The following is a 21,498-nucleotide window of genomic DNA, read 5'->3' as shown; positions in this document are numbered from 1 at the left end:
CATCTTCTCAGAATGGGTATAATGCAACACACCAATAGGGAAACCATTATCACTATCAACAATATTGCTATTCCTGGTTTACCTGTCATCGCTCCCCCTTCTCCCAAAATCCCAAACAGACCAGTCCACCACCGTTCACCTCCACCAGCATCACACGTCAGCTCCTCTCTCCGTTCTCTGAAATGTGTATTGCTGGCAAAGTTTGTGGCGTGGCATGGTCTGAGTGAGTGTGTATTGTTGCATCATACTCATCCGACCCAGGCTGGCTACTTCCCTGCGGGGTGGCTCCATCTAGGGACCCTTCCAGTCTCTCCTGTATGCGGGATCCCGTCCAACATCTCCAGGCTTCGTTCTCCTGAGCCCATGCTGTCGGCCAACACCCACACCTGGATGCTCATAGTGTCACAAATCTTAACCTCTTCCTTTTGTTAATCCTTTCCCTCGGACTCGATTCCGACTGTTTCTTCAGTCCGAACCTTAGTGCAGTGATTCAAATGGTACCATGTGTTGCTACCTTCCACTTGAACTGCTGTTGGCGTTGCTCGCACCATTGTGTACGGTCCTTTCCGTCTTGGCTCAAGCCACTTTGTTTCGGAACACTTTGATGTGCACCTGATCGCCTGGCACCACTGGTCTCTCAACCAGCTGTTCGAGATCTGAGTCTCTGGTCTCCTCCTGTAGATAGATTGTTCTGTGGATTGCAGTTAATTGCTCCATGTAAGCTGTCCACTCTGTTTGCACCTGCTCAAGTGGGGGCCCTTTAAAGGGACCTCTCAACTGAGGTGCCGGCATGGGTCGACCCGTTAGCATTTTATGCGGTGTTAGTGCGTGACTCTATGAGTCTGCATAGGAAATCTCATTAGTGCAAGCGGCAAAGCATCTAGTTAGTTTAGTTGAAGCACAGATTCAATTCAATTTCACTTTCCAGGTTCCATTGATCCTCTTACCCATCCCTTGACTCTTTGGATGATAAACGGCCCCACAGCGCTGCTTGATTCGCAGCTGCTGCAGAATGCCTCTTGCACTTTTATAAACAAACACTTAACCATTATTTGAACTAATCTCCGATGGAATGATAAACAGATGAATCAATTCTCTTACCCAAAAAAATTATTATTATTATTTTTTTTTTTTTGCACGACTATTTATCCAATATGTATGACCAATATCCTTGTGGTGGCGTGACATCTGGCTCCAGTAACACCATTGGTGCCAAAACAGCAAGCTGGCACTTTGATGCTACTTTTGCTGCTTCATCAGCCTCGTTGTTACCTTTACTGACCATTTCGTTACCTTTACGATTCTTTGACACTTTTTGCTGCCAATTTTCAATTTTCATGACTGCAATCCGCTCCTTCATTTGGACCTCCTGTCGCACTGGACTCCCGTCTGTCCTCCTGAACCCTCTCTGCTTCAAAACTGTTTCAAAGAAATAGCAAATATCATGAGCATATGCAGAATCTGTGTACACATTCGTAACCTTACCTTTCACCAGTCGACATGCTTCCGTTAATGCCTTCAGTTCAGCCAACTCTGCCGAACATGGCTGTTCACACTTCTCAGCTTCCACTGTCACAAAGTTTTCCACCTCCCTGTTTCACAACTGCAAAACCTCATGATCACCCAAATGATCTCACAACATGAACCATGCACAACATAAGTGACATCAGCCTGCACAAGTGAAGTTGCTTCTAAGTCAGGTCTCAGTTTAATGTATCTCACAGCTTCTGCCACACGCTCATGTGGTTCTCCTTCAAACTCACGTGGAATGACATCCGCAGATCCCGATGTGGTACCCTGCTGTATTCACATCTGGACGTGTCAAAAGATGCACAACCTGCAAACATCCTGCCTGAGTCACAACATACCTACTCTGATTTATTAGTTCTGAAATCTTATGGTGTCTATTGGAGACAGATAAGAAAAATGGCTTCTCATAGACTAATGTTGCCCGTTTTGGATGACTTTTGCCAATTTTGTTTCAAATTTTCAAAGGCTAACTTAGCCTCGGTTGTCCTCTCCAGTTGTGCTTTCAACCTTTGACGTTTGGATTTTTCCATGATTCCTTCCAGAGGAAGCTAATTTTATTGCATAATCCTCCCAAAAGAAGATCATACTTGTTGTATTTTAATTTTATTAATAAATTTATTTATTTTGGATACGGCGCTTTACTTACTCCCTCCACGTGGGATGGAGAGATATCAGTAATTCCCTATGGGATAAATGGATACTCTAACTTAGGCTATCAATGCTAAAATTTAAATTCGAAACTTGGTTTTGTTTAGATTTTAGAAATATTTTAAGTTTTAAATTTAGAAAATTTGTTTTGTTTTGTAATAGTAATAGCGACATCTTTAAATTTAAGTTTTAGAAACTTAGTAATAGTGACACATTTAACTTAAAAACTTTGTTTTGTTTTGTAATGATGACACACCTGAGGGCGGTTTTTAAACCCTTTTGAGTACGTCTGATGTAAGTGTAAGTGTCGTTTCTCTCCACAGTCGCCTCAGGCACGCTCAGGCCGGGAGATTGGACCGAAAAACAAAAAGTTTTCAGTGCAATCTGTTGGTTTTCTTAGCTAGGAAATTGTTTTTGAATTGGCTCTATATGAACGAATTGGATTATTTTATGAATTATGATTATTATTAATTAATTGAATTCCAATTGGCTTGAATTGGACTTACTATCTAAGTGCCTTGAGATGACATTTGTTGTATTTGGCGCTATATAAATAAAAATGAATTGAATTGAATTGAATTACCTCTATATGTCAATGTAAACCAATACTGGGATTCCTCTGCCAGAGGAACGCCTTGGACCTGCCGGGCCACTTGCTCCGCCCCGCAGGGACTGGCCACGGTCCTGCCGAACACTCGGGTTTCTCGGTGCACTCGGACAGCTGTAAACAAAGTGTCCCCTCTCGCCACAGGCCCAACATGCTCCCGAGGACCTTCGTCCTCCAGGTGCACCTCTTCTTGACCTTTGACAGGGTCGACGATGGACTTGCCCCTGTGATGGCTGTTCAGCGGCCCCCGCTGTCATGGCCTCATTTCGTACTTCTTGCTTCACTTGCAGTTCTTCTAACTGCAACCGTGCAAGTTCCCTTTGCATATCCTTCTCCTGCTCCTTCCGTTTCAGTTCTTTTCTGTATTTGTTTACTGCATGCAGCACGTGGTCTCAGAATTGTCCATGTGACATTGAATTCAACCCCACCACATCCTCCAGCCTCCCCTGAACTGGGGCAGGCAGAGCCTCTTTGATGGAAACTCTGAACAATGTCACCCAAGCTGGGCTCTTCTCGATTTCTCCCTCAGACTCTTGTCTCCATTTCTTCAATTGTTGTGCAATGTACACAGCTGGACTCTCTGTTTCTGACAGTGGCTCCCCCTTTAATGCTTCGGGGTCCACTCCTACAGGAAACTCAGCTCGTAACGCTCTCCAGAGTGCAGCTCGATATGCATTAAAATCAGTTCCATCAGCTTGGTGGCTTAAAGCTATGGTAGGTAATCCTAGAGAGCTAGCAAGAGAGCTAGCAAGATTCGAAAGTGTCCCCTCCTCTAAGCTCCACCCCCCCCTCCCCATTCCGTCAGTGCTTCATCCAAAGCAGGTGGAACCGCATGCGCACATGGAGCAGGGAGCCGACAGAGGGGGGCGTAGGCAGAAAGCAGAGGCATCTGATTGGTTTTTTGTAGGCGACCAATCCGAGATCAGCGGGACGCTGATCTCGGATTGGTCAGCTTTTTCTCAGTCCTGCAGCTGCCACAGAGGTCTGATTATTTTCGTCCCTTTTTCTAAATACATCTTGTATAGATTTCTCTCAGGATAGACGGACCATTTCACCCAGTATTACAAAATGTGTTTCTGAACAGGATTACCTACCATGTCTTTAACATCCAGTCATTCTCACTGTGTCTCAAAATGCCCTCCATGGTAGAAGTTCCAAAACACAGTGCCCACACTGCCTTAATGTGTCCCACAGACAACAGTTTATGCACAGTCTCTTGTTCAAAAGCTCTTATCCATCTACTTGCACCTCTGTGAATGTCCGGCAATCGAGCAACCAGCCTCGCTAGGACGAGCGTCTGCCACGGCACATACTGTCCCTGCGTCATTTCTATCGAACTCGGTGCTGACGCTGTTGGACTCTTATGTTCTTCAGAAGATGCCTTTTGAACTGGAGGTGCCAGTTCGGGTGATCTTTGGTATTGTGGGAGCTGTCCCCTTGCCTGATCTGAATTACAGACGCCGTCTGGCTCAGGAGCTCCATGACTGCTTGATGCAGCTATTTGTGGTTCTGGACGTTCATGAGATATTTTGTGATTTTTTATTTCAGAATCTCCTTGTATGTTTACTGCTCCTGGCAGTGTTGGATATAGCTCTGCATTCTCAAAGGAATGTAAAGCTTTTAATTCAAGCTCTCTCTTGTCTCTTTTTGCTTTTGTCCTTTGGTTTATAAGCTTTAATCCTTTGTTCCATAATCTTACAGGTAGTTACATTGAAAGTGCCACCTTTTGGCCAGGGTGAGACATTATTTTTGTTAGTTTTTCCCATTTTAGAGATATCTTTTTAATCAAATCAAATCAAATCAAATCAAATCAAATTTATTTGTATAGCACATTTCATGTACAAACAGTTCAAAGTGCTTTACATAAAATAAAAGCATTGCAGCAGGGAGTGCAAGAAGCATTAAAAATACATAAAATAATATAAAGAGAAACAAATAAAATCATTTAAATGAATTTAAAATCAGGCAACAGTCTAGATAAGTTAAAAGATATTTCATGCATAGACACATGAGAAAAGAAATGTTTTTAACCTGAATTTAAAAATGTCTCCATTTGGTGAAAGTTTAATCTCCACTGGCAGTTTGTTCCACTTATTTGCAGCATAACAGCTAAATGCTGCTTCTCCATGTTTAGTCTGGACTCTGGACTGGACCAGCTGACCTGAGTCCTTGGATCTCAGAGCTCTGCTGGCTTTATATTCTCTGAACAGATCACAGATGTATTTTGGGCCTAAACCATTCTGGGATTTGTAAACCATCAGCAGGCTTTTAAAATCTATTCTGTGACTGACTGGAAGCCAGAGTAAAGATTTTAAAACTGGTGTGATGTGTTCAGATCTCTTAGTCCGGGTTAAAACTCTAGCAGCAGCGTTCTGGATGAGCTGCAGATGTTTAATGCTCTTTTTGGGAAGTCCAGTTAAAAGAGCATTACAGTAATCGAGTCTACTGGAGATGAATGCATGGATGAGTTTCTCCTGGTCTTTTTGGGAGAGGAAACCTTTAATTCTGTTGATATTTCTGAGGTGGTAAAAAGCTGCCTTGGTGACAGCTTTGATGTGGCTGCTGAAAGTCAGATCTGAGTCTATCAACACTCCGAGGTTACGAACTTGGTCAGTGATTATAAGGTCCCGAGTCTCAAGATATGTACCAACGCTGACCCTCTTCTCTTTGCTACCAAACAGAATGATCTCAGTTTTGTCTTCATTTAATTGTAGAAAATTCTCTCTCATCCAGGTGTTTACTTCCTCCAGACACTGACACAGAACGTCAGCTGGGCTGCAGTCGTCATGGTGACAGAGACACATAAAGTTGTGTATCGTCTGCATAACTGTGATAATTGATGTTAAAATTCTGCAATATCTGACCCAAAGGGAGCATATACAAGTTAAACAGAAGAGGTCCAAGAATTGACCCCTGGGGGACTCCACAAGTCATGGCCACTCGCTCAGATTCATAGCTGCCAATAGTAACAAAATAACTACGGCCTTCTAAGTAGGACCTGAACCAGTTAAGGACCGCTCCAGAAAGTCCAACCCAGTTTTCCAGCCTGTGCAACAGGATTCTGTGATCTACAGTATCAAACGCAGCGCTGAGGTCCAACAGAACCAGGACTGAAACATTACCAGAATCAGTATTCAACCTAATGTCGTTTAACACTTTGACCAGAGCTGTTTCAGTGCTGTGGTGACGTCTGAAGCCTGATTGAAAGTTATCAAGACTTCCACTTTCATTCAGAAAGTCGTTGAGCTGGTTAAATACAACTTTCTCAATAATCTTGGATATAAAAGAGAGGTTAGAGACAGGTCTGTAGTTGTTCATCATAGAGGCATCTAGAGTTCTCTTCTTTAGGAGTGGCTTAATGGCAGCTGTCTTTAGTGATTTGGGAAAAATGCCTGATGCCAGTGAGCTGTTAACTATTCATAGGAGATCACTTTCTACTGAGGTAAAAACAGTTTTTAAAAAGTCGGATGGTATTATGTCCAGAGAACAAGTTGTTGATTTCAGCTGCCGAACTGTTTCCTCTAGGATTTTTAAATCAACATTATTAAATTGTGACATAACGTCAGAGTTATTTCAGGTTTTAGACACAGATTAGTTTTCTTGTTTGTCTGTGTTGCGTGAATGTTTTGTCTAATTGTTTTGATTTTTTGGCTAAAAAAGTTGGCAAATTCGTTGCATTTCTCAGTGGAGAGGAGGTCTGGGTTTGACTGTTTAGGAGGATTTGTGAGTTTTTCAACCATAGCAAACAGAGTTCGAGAATTGTTGACATTCTTATTAATCATTTCAGATAAATGCAGCTGTCTGGCCTTGCACAGCTCATTGTTATAACTACGCAGGCTTTCTTTATATAGCTCATAGTAAATCTGAAGCTTTGTTTTCCTCCATTTACGTTCAGCTTTCCTGCATTCTCTTTTCAGGTTTTTGACCGTAGTGGTGTTTCTCCATGGGGTTTTCTGTTTGATCAAGGTGCTCTTGATTCTTATCGGTGCAACAGCTTCCATTACATTAAAAATTTTCAAGTTAAAATGATCCAGCATTCCTTCAACCAACTCTGCGCTCATTGTTGGTAACATAACTATGGCCTCCCTAAACTGAGCACTTGTTTTCTCATTGATATACCTCTTCTTAACTGAGAAGCTGGTTGTTTGAACATTCTGAGTAATATGTAAATCAAATAAAATACAAAAATGGTCAGACAAGGCCAAATCAGTAACCACAACAGAAGAAATATCAACACCTTTAGAAATGAGCAGGTCCAGAATGAGAGCTGGAAGGTGGGTTGGTTCTGTTACATGCTGCCACAAACCAAACATGTCCAGCACAGAAGAAAATTCTTTGGCAGTACCATCCGTCATATTATCCATGTGAATGTTAAAATCCCCGGTCAAGATAAAATGGTTAAAATCAGTCGAAATAACAGACAATAATTCAGAAAAATCATCAATAAAACTTGCACAGTATCCTGGAGATCTGTAAATGATTAAGAACAGGATTTTAGGAACACCCTTTAAAATAAAACTCAGATATTCAAAAGAAGTGAAATCACCAAATTATATCTCTTTACACTGGAATGTATCTTTAAATAAGGCAGCCTCCCCCCCACCTTTCCTCCCATTTCGGCATTTATCCATAAAACTAAAGTTTGGGGGGGCTGCTTCATTAAGAACAGTAGCACTTGTGCTCTCTGTTAACCATGTTTCTGTCAGAAAAAGAAAATCTAAATTGTGTGAAATTATGAAGTCATTAACTAACAGTGACTTATTGGACAGAGATCTAATATTATGTAAGGCTAGCTTTGTGGAGTTTACAGTGGTCTCTGTTGTATTCTGAGTTGTACGTGGTACCGTTAACAGATTAGATAGATTCACCCAGCAGGTTGACTGTTTTCGATTCCTTCTTTTACTAACTAATACAGGAATCCTATTGGGCCCCAGCTTGTTCTCAGAACAGCTGTCAGAAGTCGGACTTCTATAGCAGGGACCCTGAACACATCATGGCATGGTATCTTTGGTTTGAACAGTGCTATCTTTGTTTTGAACTCTGGGTGTTGTGCTGCTCCTTGAACATCCTGCACATCCCCTTGTGTCCTGCTCTGCCAGGACAGATGATGTAAGAGGAGGAGGAGGGGGTGCCCTGCGTTTCTCGGTTGATGGTGGTCGCTGGAGTCCTGGCTGGGATAGAGACATCCTTTTGAGACCTTGGGTGATGTGGAGTAAAGGGTCTGGTGAGGGGGGAGGGCTGGGGTTTGTTTGCCTCGCTGCTGTGTCCTTCAGTCTAATCTGTACAGTCATGTTTGGGTTTGCCGTCCCAACAGCATGACGTAAATGTGCACCAAGTAATCTGCATCCAGTTCGATTGGGATGCACGCCATCAGGTCTGAAACGCTCCTTACAGTTCCAAAAGATATTAAAGTTATCAATGAACTTAATCCCATGGGCGATGCATGCATTTGACAACCATGTGTTCAGGCCAAGAAGTCTGCTGAAAAGTTCAATTCCTTTACCCACAGTAGGAATGGGGCCAGAAATGGAGACCCTATGTGCTCCATAGTGACACAGTCTCTCAAACAGCAGAGAAAAATCCTTCTTCAAGAGCTCAGAGCCAGTCTTCCTTCTCAGAATATCAGAAGACCCTGTGTGGACAATGATCCTCGTGCCATCTGGATGAGTAGACAGAATGGTCGGCAAAATATCTATCAGTTCCCTGACTGATGTATCAGAAAAAGTTATATTTTCCGTCTTTGCCATTCTGACATGCTGTGTTATAGAGTCCCCGATCAGAATGGTGTCTATTGCTTTTTGTGTGGAGGTGTCGATCACTTCCGTAGTCCTCACCTTGGTTGTGGGATTTGGGCTTCTCCTGATGATCTGGTTAGCCCTAGGCTGAGGTTTGGGGCCATTTCTCTTGTTTGTCTCCATGTTTGGGTTACATTCATCATCACACACTCTATTTTGAGTCAATGGATCGTATCTATTGTGCAATAGAACTTCAGGTGGCGGAGTGAGTGCTGGAGGTTTAGGTTTAGTGCTGGGTTTACCTCTGCGACGGACAACATGAGACCAGATCCTGGCTGGGGTTGATGATTTGGGTTTGGCACCAACACTGTTCCAGTGTGAGATGTCAGTCGGACCGTCCGGTTTGGAAGCTTCACCAGATATTTCAGTGTCATTTGGACAGATCCAGGGAAGTGTGTCAGCCAGGTCTGCAGTGTGAGATTCCACATCAGCTGTGATCCCGTGTAGAAAGATCTGAGTTAGTCCTTTGGCACATGAAGGCTCCACAGCCTGCGCAGGAACTATAATAGAGTCAATAAATTCCTCGTCGTTACGAATGTCTTGCAGCGTTTCAATCCTCTTCTCGAGCTGTGCTACCTTCGCAAAGAGTAGCTCACACTGTGTGCAGCTCACTGATACTGCAGGGTTAGGAGACATTGTTCTGTCCGATTCTCTTTGTAAACAGGAGGGCTAATACCGTTTACAAATATACAATTAAAAGAAAAAGAATAAAAGAATAAAATTATATCCAAGAGTTGTGGAAAGAAGTAGAATGATTTAAAAGCGAATAAAGCAATAAGCAGCAGGAGGAAGCAGAGACACGTCTGCACTCTTCAGAAGCAGGAAGTAGAGGGAAATTGTGATAGAAAGTTTGTAATAGATGAGGAAAGCATTCCAATAATTAGGGAAAAGGCAGTAAAGAGTTTAGGCAGGTGGTACCAGGCAGACATGAATGATGGAGAGCAGGCAGTGCAGTTTCGGAAAGATGTTGCTGAGGGACTGGATAGAATAGATAAATCAGGGGGCGGTCGGTGGCGTAGTGGGTTAAGCAGCCGGCCCATGTACAGAGACTTAGTCCTCGATGCAGCGGGCCCCGGTTCGACTCCCGCACCGAGCGGCCCTTTGCTGCGTGTCTTCCCCATCTCTCTGCTTCCTGTCTCTCTCACACTGTCCTATCATTAAAGGCATAAAAAGCCTAAAAAAATACTTTAAAAAAAAAAAAAGAACAGATAAATCAGAGCTTCCAGGAAAGCTGAAGCTGTGGTGTCTGCAGTTTGGATTGTTTCCTAGGTTGATGTGGCCACTGTCTGTGTATGAGATTCCATTATCTGTTGACTTGGGAAGGTGTAGAGAAGAAAAAGCTTAGTTGGAAGAAGCTGTGGAGTATGGAGGAAAGGAGTATTAGATTTTTGATTGGGGCAACATATATGTATTGCCAACTCCCCAGAACCTAAAACTCTGGGTAAATGGAGACCCGTTATGTTCGTTATGTTCAGGTACTGCAACTCTAAGGCATATTTTGTCAGGTTGTAAGGTTAGTCTGTCACAAGGCTGGTATACATTGCGACATGACCAAGTATTAAGAAGCTTAGCTGCAGGTATTGAAGATAAATGAAGGCAGGTAAACTTAGGAGGGTCCAAGGTGAAGAGAGGGGCAATTCAGTTTGTTCAAGAGGGGGAGAAAGTTAAAAAGACGATAAGGAGGCACGGCAGCTTGGAGGATGCTTGTGATTGGGAGATGCAGGTAGATTTAGGAAATAAGCTTGTTGTTCCCCAGGAGATAGCCTCTACAAATCTAAGGCCTGATATAGTCTTGTGGTCTAGGAGTAGAATGAGAGTCTATTTCATAGAGCTGACTGTTCCTTGGGAGGAATTAGTAGCAGAAGCATATGAAAGGAAAAAGCTTAGATATGTGGAGTTGGGGGCAGAAGCAGAGCAGCGAGGATGGAAGGTTAGAATCTGTCCAGTGGAAGTAGGATGTAGAGGATTTGTTGCAAAGTCTGTTGTCTCATTGTTGAGGGAGCTGGGTGTAAGTGGACAGAGTGTGAGGAAAATAGTGAAGGAAGTATCAGATGAGGCAGTTAAGTCCAGTCAGTGGATTTGGATTAGAAGAAGCAATAGCAGCTGGGGGCCCAACAGGGGGAGCACTTAGGGTAAACAGACTCTTGGAAGAAGCAAGGAAGAAATCCAGGATATTCAAGTGGAGGGTGTGGCCCATGTGAGCCTTTTGAAACCAGGCGGCCATTTTCGGTGATAATAATTTATCACAATGACCTGTATTTTTAGTGATTGTAGGACTGTTTAGGTGAGTTTGTCTGCTGAATCTGCTAGTGTGTCTTGTTCTGCCTCCACCTCTGGCACCCTCTATACTTTCATTACCCCCTACCCGAACCAGGGTTTGAATCCCATTCCTACTTATCTTTACCTCTTCTATTTCTACCCCCTACCCGAACCAGGGTTTGTATCTCCACCCCGCTGTGACTGGTGGAAAAAAAAGATGGTTGTTATGGTGTGAGGAGCAGCGATGGCTGGCATTAGGGGGGTGACTCTGGGACGCCAGTGATCACTGCCTAGCCTCCTGGAGGTGTCGTGGGCCCAAGTAGATAAAACACTGATGAAAGGAGGTTCCCACCTGATGACCCCAATGACATCAATCAGTGGCGGACCGGTCAGTCAGTGTTGGTTTAGTCAGTGTTGGTTTATACTCAATCCTGACACCATCACCAGGTAATCTGCTGATTGGAGAATTTTTCAGAACGCTGTTTCTGGATATGATGTAAAGTTTTCTGTCCTTCTTTTTTCTAGAACAAATTGTGTTACTGCTTCAAATTTGTTTTTCAAATTCAAATTTTGTAAGTTCAGTTAGGCTGGTCAGTGAAGAATAATTTCTTTGGACTATTGTTTGCGGTCTAAACGCAGCTTGTGAGCGCTTCCGGTTGGTGAAGCTGGGTTGAAAGTCTCCGATGTTTTAGCGATCTCTGGTATGAGGTGGAGATCGTCAAAAAAAATGTCCATGTTGAGAGCTCGAATATCCAAGATCTCTTGTCGGTTGTACGTGACGTGTCTGATACTGTTGTAAGTGAACAGTTAGTTATTGCCTGCCGCCCAACTTTGGGCATAGGCCACGAACAAGTGCTCTCCAGTCATCGCGATCCTGGGCCTTCTTTTCTAGTTGTCCCCATGTATAGCCAGACCTCTTCACATCTGCATCTATGTCACGGCGCCAGCTGTTTCTTGGTCTGCCCCGCTTCCTTCTCCCTTGTGGATTCCAGAAGAGGGCCTGTCTTGCTTGGCAGAATACTACTAATTCGCAGAATCTGGGGAGACGCTGAGCCTCGCGTGGTTCACGTGCTCGTCATCTTGCTTTGTCATAACATTACAGCTAACATCAAAGCTAACAATAAGCTACATAGAAGGAAACCACTAGTCCGACTCTCAGAGGTGACAGTGTAGAGATAGAGTGCAGGCATAGAGGGAAGTATAGAAAGAGAAAGTGCAGTAGAGGGGTTAGGGAAGTTCAGGGTAAGTGCAGGATAGGAGATGCTTTTCTTGTTCTGTTCTTTTCTTTTCTTGTAGCACATGGTAGGTCATTCCACCATCGTGGAACGACACAAGCATAGTGGAACTGGAAATAGCTCATATTAGTAATTCAATGTTCCTTTAATTCCATTCCTGTAGAGAAATGGAAAAGTGAAGCTCAAACCCCAAGTTCTCAATCAATAAACTGCTTGTTCCAGTTTGCAGTTCAAATTACACTCAAACCCTCATGAACCTATCTATTTTAGTTCACTTTCCACACTTATTTACTTAAGTTGGGTGGCTTAGAGCAAAGCTACTTTTGAGTTGGTGTACAGTGAATGCTTTGACAGCACCATAAAGAAATAGGGGACAATATATACATATATGTATCTATTTTGTTAATTTTTTACTGCTGACTTTATACTGGAAACTTCGATCTCATACCAGAGAGGTTACTCATACACCTTCAAATATATTCTGGCGAATGGACATATCTGTACAATTGCTGACAAAACATCTTTTACCATTTCCATTGACTGCATTCATCATCCTCAGGTGGTCCAGCTTGTTCGAGATCCACGTGGTATCCTGGCATCTCGTATTGAGACATTTCGAGATACTTATCGACTGTGGCGTCTATGGAGAGCAACTGGGCATCGACCCCACAATTTGGACCTGAGACAGATCACCACAGTGTGTGAGGATTTCCTCCAGTCTGTGTCCACGGGCCTGGCTGGACCCCCCTGGCTCAAAGGGAGATACATGCTACTCAGGTGAGAAGAACAGTAACTGTGGACATATAGTATGACATCTGATCAGACTCAAAAGCCACACATGTGAAAACCATGTTTGTGTGTGATGCCAGCATGGAGAACAGTACCCATGAGTCGGATATTGTCCTCGTGAGGACGCAGTTCTGTCCTGAGAGCACACCGAGTAATTGTTGCGAGCAAAAGAGCACACTGACAAGAGAGCATGTCTCCTTCAAGTGATCGAATGTCGTCCTGCAACCACAGCTGCCAAATACACGCTCAATCATCAGTTTGAATTTAGAGTCTGGAAGCTGGGACAATGTCCAATGTCCCCTCTCATTTGATTGGTCCTTGTTAGCTAAGGATCAGAGTCCAATTTTAGGGTAATTTAACACATCACAAATAAGACTTGTCACTCAAGCTACACTTCCCGTAGTATTTTAGTACTTCTGTTGGCACTGATATAACTGCTAAGAATTGCATACTGGTGTATATTCAGCCAGTCCAGCTACTCCTACGTAACTACTGCAAATGCTGATACATTTCCTAAAACTATTGTCTTTACTGTTTCTACCACAATGTGAATCTGCGACTGGCCAAAATTTTCCCTGAAGGAAGTTTGGCCACTACTGAAACTGCAACGTAGCCAATACAATGCACAATATAGGCCTATTATTACTATTACAAGCTCTGTGGATACTGTTACTACAAGGATATATTGATACAGTTTCAGCCTATGTTTTACTTCTACTAATGACTGCAACTGTTGACATTTTCACTGTTGTTTTCATTCAGATGAACAGCTGTGCACATCACAAGTAACATGTCCCAAATGTGCGTGTGTTTTGGTTACGTTTCAGCCGATTGTGCACATCCTGGTTTTTGTAACTTGTCGTGTGCTGCGCAAGTGTGTAAAAATACAACTCATCCATGAGGGAGCACCAGGCTTCCCAGATGGCACAGAACTTTTGGACAGATATTTATTATGTTAAGACATGTTTGAGGAAGGTAACACCTGGAATGCTTAAAGGGATAATCCGGAGTAAAATGCACTTTAGATCAATTTACGGGATGTTGGGAGTACATACGTTGAGTTGACATCAAAATCATGTTATTCGGATGTGTTTTGAGTTTCGATTTGACCGTTTTTAGCCAAAAGTCGTTAGCCTGGAAGTGACTGGGGCAAATCATGTCACCGCTACAAAACTCTATTTTTATACCTCTTCTACAGCTCCAAACAACATAACACTTACGTGGTAGTGAGTAGAGGGTCCCTAAAGCCAAACCGAAGTGTCCCGAGGTCTTCATGTGGTCGGATAGAGAGTCCAGAATGAATTTAATCAAGCCAGTACCTTTCCGGAAATGTTGCTGCTGCAGCTGCCGCTTAAGACCGTGGTGAAGTTGGTTTGATATTGGTTTGAAAAAAAAGACACCTTATTTCCTTATTGTGAATATCTGTCGAATATCCAATATCAAACCAACTTCACCACGGTCTGTAGCGGCAGCGGGTACATGATTTGCCCCATTCACTTCCAGGCTAACGACTTTTGGCTAAAAACGGTCAAATAGAAATTCTCAAAAGACATCCGAATGACATGATTTTGATGTCAACTCTTTCTTTCAAAAATATTTTTATTGAATTTTCCATATCAACAGCAATAAACATCCAGCATAAACAGTAGAAGTAATAATAAATAAATAAAATAAAGTAAAAACAAAAACACCTTGGGTATATAGACAGTAAAAATAAAAATTAAACAAACCCCTTGGGTATGCAGGTGGTAAAATAAAATAAACAACACAAACCCCTTGGGTATATAGAAAGTAAATTAAAAATAAAAACACCTTGGGTATTTAGAAAGTAAAATAAAATAATACAAAACAAACCCTTTGGGTATGTAGAAAGTAAAATGAAATAAAAACTAAACAAACACCTTGGGTATATAGATAGTAATAATGCCAAGGTCATACAGAGTAATTTTTTTTCTTTTTTAAAAGGACTTAAACAAAGCAATTTAAATAGAATAGTCTTGAGAGAAACAAACAAAATAAAAAAAGTTGGAAAAGAAAAACCAAAAAACAAACAAAAAACAAAACACTGACTAAAGACAAAACAAACAATAAAACAAACATACAAAAGAGAAAAAAATAAAAATAAAAAATGTGACACAAACACACGGGAAAGCACAGAGACGAGGGGAAGGGATTTTTTGGGGTGTGGGGGTGAGGGTGGGGGTCCAGTTGCATATTTCAATGAGCGTCCTCAGTTAGGGTATATTTATAGTTTGTCAGCTGGTTAATCACTCTATTTGAAGTCCATCTAATTGCTTCACAAATTTAATAAAGTCATTCCATGTCTTATGAAAGTTCTGGAGAGCACCATTAACAGTATACCTGATCTTTTCTAATTTGAGATTACACATGATACTCTTGATGAGATGTGCGTGTGTGGGTGGAGCAGAATTCTTCCAGTTAAGCAGTATCAACCGCCGCGCTAGTAAGGAAGAGAATGCTAAAGCCTTGCGCTGACAGGAGGTTATGGAAATGTTTTCAGAGGTTACACCAAAAATGGCCAAAAGGGGGCAGGGAGTAACAGGTTTTTTAAATATTTTAGAGAATAAATCAAAGAAAGAGGACCAGAATCGATCTAATTCAGGACAACCCCAGAACATATGGTATAAAGTTGCGGGAAGCATTTTACATCTGTCACACAGAGAATCAATGTCTGGGTAAATTTTTGCCAGAGCAGTCTTACAATAATGTAGGCGGTGTAACACCTTGAATTGAATAAGACTGTGACGTGCGCATATGGATGAGGAGTGAACACGATCCAAGGCTGCATCCCAAATGTCCTCCAAGATGTCAAAGCCAAGCTCCCCCTCCCAGTGCCGTTTTATAATACTTAAAGAGGGCATATTAATTGAAATTATGTATTCATAAACTTTAGCCAGCCTCCCCCTTCGAGCATGTAAAAGCATGTTGTTAATATAATCAAGATGAGTTTTAGGTGGGAGAGAGGGAAAATCTGGGAACTTCTTCCTAATAAAATCCCTCACCTGCAAGTACTGGAAGAAAGGAGACCGTGGCAGATCATATTTTTCTTTGAGTTGTGTGAAACTGGCGAAGACGCCATCTATGTACAAGTGCTCCAGTTTTTGGATGCCCTTGGCATGCCAAATTTTAAAGACTGAGGAATGACAAGAGGGGGGGAATAAGGGGTTGCAAAAAAGTGGGGAGAAAAGAGAGATGCTCTGCAGACCAAAGGAAAGTTTAAATTGTTTCAAAATTCTTAGAGAATGCCACACAACATCATTATGTTTGGGGATTGAAACTGGGAGTGGAAGTGATGCCCCAAAGAGTGCAGAGAGGGAGTGAGGGTAGCAAAGGGAGGCCTCGATATTAACCCATGCAGGACAGTTTGCATTGTCAGGAGATAAAAGCCAGAAAGACATGTTGGTCAAGTTCGATGCCCAGTAGTATAATTGGACATTAGGGGCAGAAAGGCCCCCAAGTTTCTTAGGTCTCTCAAGGAACTCTTTACGTATGCGTGCATGTTTACCCCCCCAGATGAAGTTAGAAATTAGACGTTGTAAGGATTTAAAGAATGAGTGAGTAATAAAAATTGGGAGACACTGAAATAAATAAAGAAATTTAGGAAGAATGTTCATCTTCACTGAATTAAGTTTGCCAACCAAAGAAAGAGGAAGAACTGCCCAACGTGTAAAGTCTGCCTTGCAGCGCTCAAGAAGAGAAACAAAGTTAGCTTGAAATAGTTTTGAGTATGTCCGAGTGATGGTCACACCAAGATATTTGAAGGAGTCCTTCACAGTCTTAAATGGTATGTCAATTTGCAGAGGGGGGGAAGATGTTATGGGAAAATATTCACTCTTATGCAAATTAAGTTTGTACCCTGAGATCGCCCCGAAAGAAGCGAGCAGAGATAAGACGTGAGGGAGAGTGGCATCAGGATTGGAGATAAAGAGGAGGAGGTCATCCGCGTAAAGGGAAACCTTATGTGTTTGACCGCCCCGAATAATTCCCTCTATCCTATCATCCTGTCTCAAAGCTATGGCAAGAGGCTCATTAGCGATTGAAAACAAGAGGGGACTTAAGGGGCATCCCTGTCTGGTGCCTCTACCAAGATGGAAATGATCGGACACTTGATAGTTAGTAAGAATAGAAGCCATGGGTGATGCATATAAAAGCCTGATCCAAGACATGAAATTTTGACCGAAACCAAACCTCTCTAAAGCAAAGAAAAGGTAATCCCACTCGACGCGGTCAAAAGCCTTTTCCGCGTCGAGTGAAACCACAGCCTCCGCACCCATATGTTGAGAGGGAGTATGCAAGATATTGAGCAGTCGACGTACATTACAGAAAGACTGTCTCCCGCGGACAAAGCCAGTTTGATCCTTAGAAATGATGGAGGGAAGAATCATCTCCAGTCGAAGACCTAGGGCTTTAGCCAGAATCTTAAAGTCCTGATTAAGGAGGCTTATAGGACGGAAAGAAGAGCAGCACTGGGGATCCTTCTCCTTTTTTAAGAGGAGTGAAATAGTGGCATGATACAAAGTCGGCGGAAGAGTTTTTGATTGAAAAGATTCAGTATACATCGCATGCAAAAGGGGCACTAGTTTGTCTGAAAATTTTTTATAAATGTCGGCTGGAAAGCCATCCGGCCCTGCCGCTTTCCCGCTTTGCATTGAGGCGATAGATTTTTTTATAAATTCAGGGGTGATAGTTTCTTCAAGAAACGAAACATCCTCAGGACTTACTTTGGGAATATCCAGATTACTGAAAAAATTTATAAATTGTTCTGGGTCAAGCTGAGATTCGGATGTATAAAGACCTGAATAAAATTTCTTGAACTCATTGTTGATGAGTTTGTGATCAGAGGTGACAGAGCCAGAGCCAGTCTTTATAGAAGAAATGGTGCGAGAGGCAGCTTTTTGGCGAAGCTGATGGGCTAAAAGTCTAGTAGGTCTATCCCCGTCTTCGTACAATTTTTGGCGAGATTTAAGTAATGATTCTTCTGCACGCTGAGTTGTTAGGAGGTCAAACTCTGTTTGTAGAGTGATCCTATCTTTAAGGAGCTCGGGAGTAGGGTTTACCGCATATTGCTGATCTAGACGGAGAATGGAGGAAGTGAGGTCAGAGATTCTGCTTTTGCGGCGTTTATTTACATGAGCTGTGTAAGAAATAATCTGTCCCCGCAGAAAAGCCTTCAAAGCTTCCCAGCGAATAGATGAAGAGGTATCAGCCACAGGATTGGTCAAAAGAAACGTGTTAGAATTTGGTTAGAGACGTACGTGACAAACTCCGGATTGGAGAGGAGAAGAGGTTTAAAGCGCCATGACCTATTCGGGGGTCTTTCCTGTAAAGCGAGCTCAAGTTTGAGTGGTGAGTGGTCTGAAATAATAATACCTTGGTAATCACAGGCTGCAACAGAACCCAGTAAAAAAGCGTCAATAAAGAAATAATCAATCCGTGAAAACGAATTATGCACAGAAGAAAAGAAAGAGTAGGATCTGGAGTTAGGGAATTTAAAACGCCAAGGGTCCGCATAGTTGTAGGTCTCCAAGAATGATTTAACTACCTTAGATGATTTAGAGGCAATATATGGTTTATTGGAGGAACGATCACGAGTAGGGTCTAGAACTAAATTGAAATCACCACCAAGGATTGGATGGTGTGTGTCTAAATTTGGTATAGAACTAAAGAGGTTATTAAAAAAATTGACGTCATCCCAGTTAGGACCATAGACATTAACCAATGCAAGGGCTGTATTATACAAGGTGCCAAAGACCATCACATAGCGACCATTAGGGTCTGAAATGGAGCTGGATACAGAAAAGGGAACATCTTTATGGATGAGAATCGCAGTACCTCTGCTTTTAGAATGAAAATAAGAGTGGAACATCTGCCCCACCCACCCCTTTCTGATCCTAAAGTGGTCCAATGTACGAAGATGCGTTTCTTGCAAAAAGGCAATGCCTGTTTCCATGTGTTGAAGATGGTCAAGTACCCGCTTTCTTTTCACAGGATTGTTTAGACCGTTTACATTCCAGCTGACCAGATTTGTATGTAATTTTCTAGTGTTTACTGGCATAATTATCTTTCACTGAGGTGAAGAAACAGCGGCAATTGGACCTGTGGGTGGGGAGGGGGACGGGGAGGGGGAGGGGTGGACGGAGACACAACAACAAGAAACATACCAAAAGGAAAAAGAAAAAGAAAGAAGTGCAGAATGCACACTTCACCCCAGGAACTGGGTGAACACTTTGTGAACACTTTGTAACTGTATGTATATACATACTTACTGTGATGCCTATTCAGCAGCATCCTGGCTAAATAGAAAACAAACAAGAGAATAGCAAAACTTTTTTAAATTTCAATATTTAAACTGGCGTTTTAGAAAGCTGGCTTGATCTTCAAACCAGAGGCAAAAAAAAGTTAAGGTCGTTCAGATGAGGGTAAGAAAGAAAACAAACTAAATAAAAGCAATAATAGTAATAATAATAACATTTTGAGTGGCAGAAAAAGGGGATATTTATAATTCTATAATAGTGAGGATAATGCTGACGAAAGCGATGTTGACAAAATAAACTTTCATGGCTGGGAAATTAATTCTACAAAGGGAATTGGAATTTAATAAGCCAAACCAGAAGGAACTGAGATACTACCTTTTATTAAATGAAGTGAAATAAACAAAAATAAGTAACCAAAAGACAAATAAAAAAACATTGGGTGGGCATTAGACAACTACACCCAGCATGAGATAATAAAAGAAAAGTGCATTTAACTTATATTATAACTGCCAATCTCAGTTGAGCTTTACTCTCTTTTTCCTTCTCTCCCACTCCATTTTACCGCTTTCCTCCTCTCCAAGCAACAAAGAACAAGAAAAAAAAAAAAAAAAAGTTGGAGGGGGAACTTAATACCTAGTTCAAGCTCATGGGAGTAGAAGAGAGCAACGTTATCTTACCAGTATCAAAACGAATAGAACTGCAAGTTTACCTTTGCACAGAACAGCATATGAAGGCAGGCGGCAGATTGGAGGAGAAACAGTAGGAAAATGTTGAACGTGCCGCCGCAGTACAATCCAACGTACACTAACACTTTTTTTTTTATAAACAATTGAAGCCCGAGAGGGTCACTTTTAACAAACAATAACACGGCTGACCCAAGTCGTTAAGGGGAAATAACCCAGCGACAGCTATTTGTGCAGACCGATTGTGATGGAAGTCCGACGGGAAGCCTTTATGTTTTAAGCACACATACCGACAGTCATATGTCACAAAACGGAGTTGGTTAGCACACCGCTATTGGGAGTACAACTCAAGTGTCAGCTGTACTGGTGGAATCCCCGGAGGTCGCTGGCATATGTCTGTCAATAAAGCCGAGAGCCTCCGATGGCTCAGTGAAGCTCACCTTCTGGTTGTCCCACATGAAAACCAGACGGGCGGGATGATAGAGACGAAAGCTGACGTTAGCCTGGTGAAGCCTGCGTTTCACAGCGGTTAAAGAAGACAGGAGCCGGGCCACCTCCGGGCTGACATCAGGGAAGAAGTGAATCCGCTTGTCTCGGTACTGAATCGGCCCCCCGTGGCGGCTGGCGAGACGCAGCACCAACTCGCGTACTCTGTAGCTGTGCATCCGAACCAGAAGTGGTCTTGGCTTGCCCTCAGGTGGTGGTTTTTGAGCGGAGGTCCGGTGGACGCGGTCAATGATGATGGGCATTTCAAAGGCGTTGGGGTCAAAAACTTCACGGAGGAGGTTACACACAAAATCAGCTGGTTTAGGCAACTTCACTGATTCGGGCAGACCAATAATGCGAATGTTCTCTCTCCGTGTGTAGTTGCTCAGGTAGTCGAGTTGTTTCATCATGACCTCGTTTTCCTTCGTAAGCCGCGCTACAGTCGCACCGAGCCCCGTAAGTTGGTCGCAAGTGTCGGTCAGGGACTCCTCCACGTCCTGAATCTTTTTCCCGTGGTCATCAACCGTCCGCTGCAGGGCTGAAATAGCCACACCACACTCTTTCTGAAAGTTTGCAAGCGACTCGAGGTTTTCGTTCCTCAGTTTGTCGATGGCGGCCTGAAAATCAGCAGCGGCGTCCGTGACCGCGGGTTGGTTAGCTAGCTTAGCCGTGGAAACGGAGTCAAGCGTGGAGGGGTTCATGTCTTTAGTCTTCTGTCTCGTTTCTGGCATATCTCCAGTCTCTCAAGTCTCATACACTGCCGAAATAAGGATAACTTGGAAAAAGTTTGCAAAAGCACCAATAAAATATATATTTAGCGGGAGCTGCGCGGAGACCGCCTAGCACGCTCCCATGCTTAACCGGAAGCCTCGATTTTGATGTCAACTCAACGTATGTACTCCCAACATCCCGTAAATTGATCTTAAGTGCATTTTACTCCGGATTATCCCTTTAATCATTTGGGATCCTCAGTGCTATAATGTCTTCTAAGTGTTTTGGGAAAGAGTGGCAACATAATAAAGTGATATTGTCAGGCTTGGACATAAGAGGAGACTCAGATGCAGAGAGTTGGCGGAAGGGCAGACTTTATTAACTCCAAACAAAAATCACTCCCAGGGAGGCAACATGGTCGAGGCGGATGGCCACCCTTCCTGAGTCTGGTTCTGCCAGAGGTTTCTTCCTGTTAAAAGG

General features: G+C 42.7%; 1 protein-coding gene across 1 annotated transcript in view; it reads left to right on the top strand.

The window, feature by feature from the left end:
• LOC142383602 (carbohydrate sulfotransferase 1-like) overlaps positions 1-21,498 on the top strand; it is a 107,072-nt gene that overhangs the window by 61,273 nt on the left and 24,301 nt on the right. The window contains exon 5 of the mRNA XM_075469195.1: positions 12,634-12,851. Coding sequence (XP_075325310.1) covers positions 12,634-12,851 — 218 coding nt within the window. The remainder of the gene's footprint in view (positions 1-12,633; positions 12,852-21,498) is intronic.

Source organism: Odontesthes bonariensis, chromosome 7, assembly GCF_027942865.1.
Source record: "Odontesthes bonariensis isolate fOdoBon6 chromosome 7, fOdoBon6.hap1, whole genome shotgun sequence".
Lineage (NCBI taxonomy): Eukaryota > Metazoa > Chordata > Actinopteri > Atheriniformes > Atherinopsidae > Odontesthes > Odontesthes bonariensis.
The sequence above is the reverse complement of the archived record's forward strand: the minus strand, read 5'-3'. Positions and strand labels throughout refer to the sequence as shown.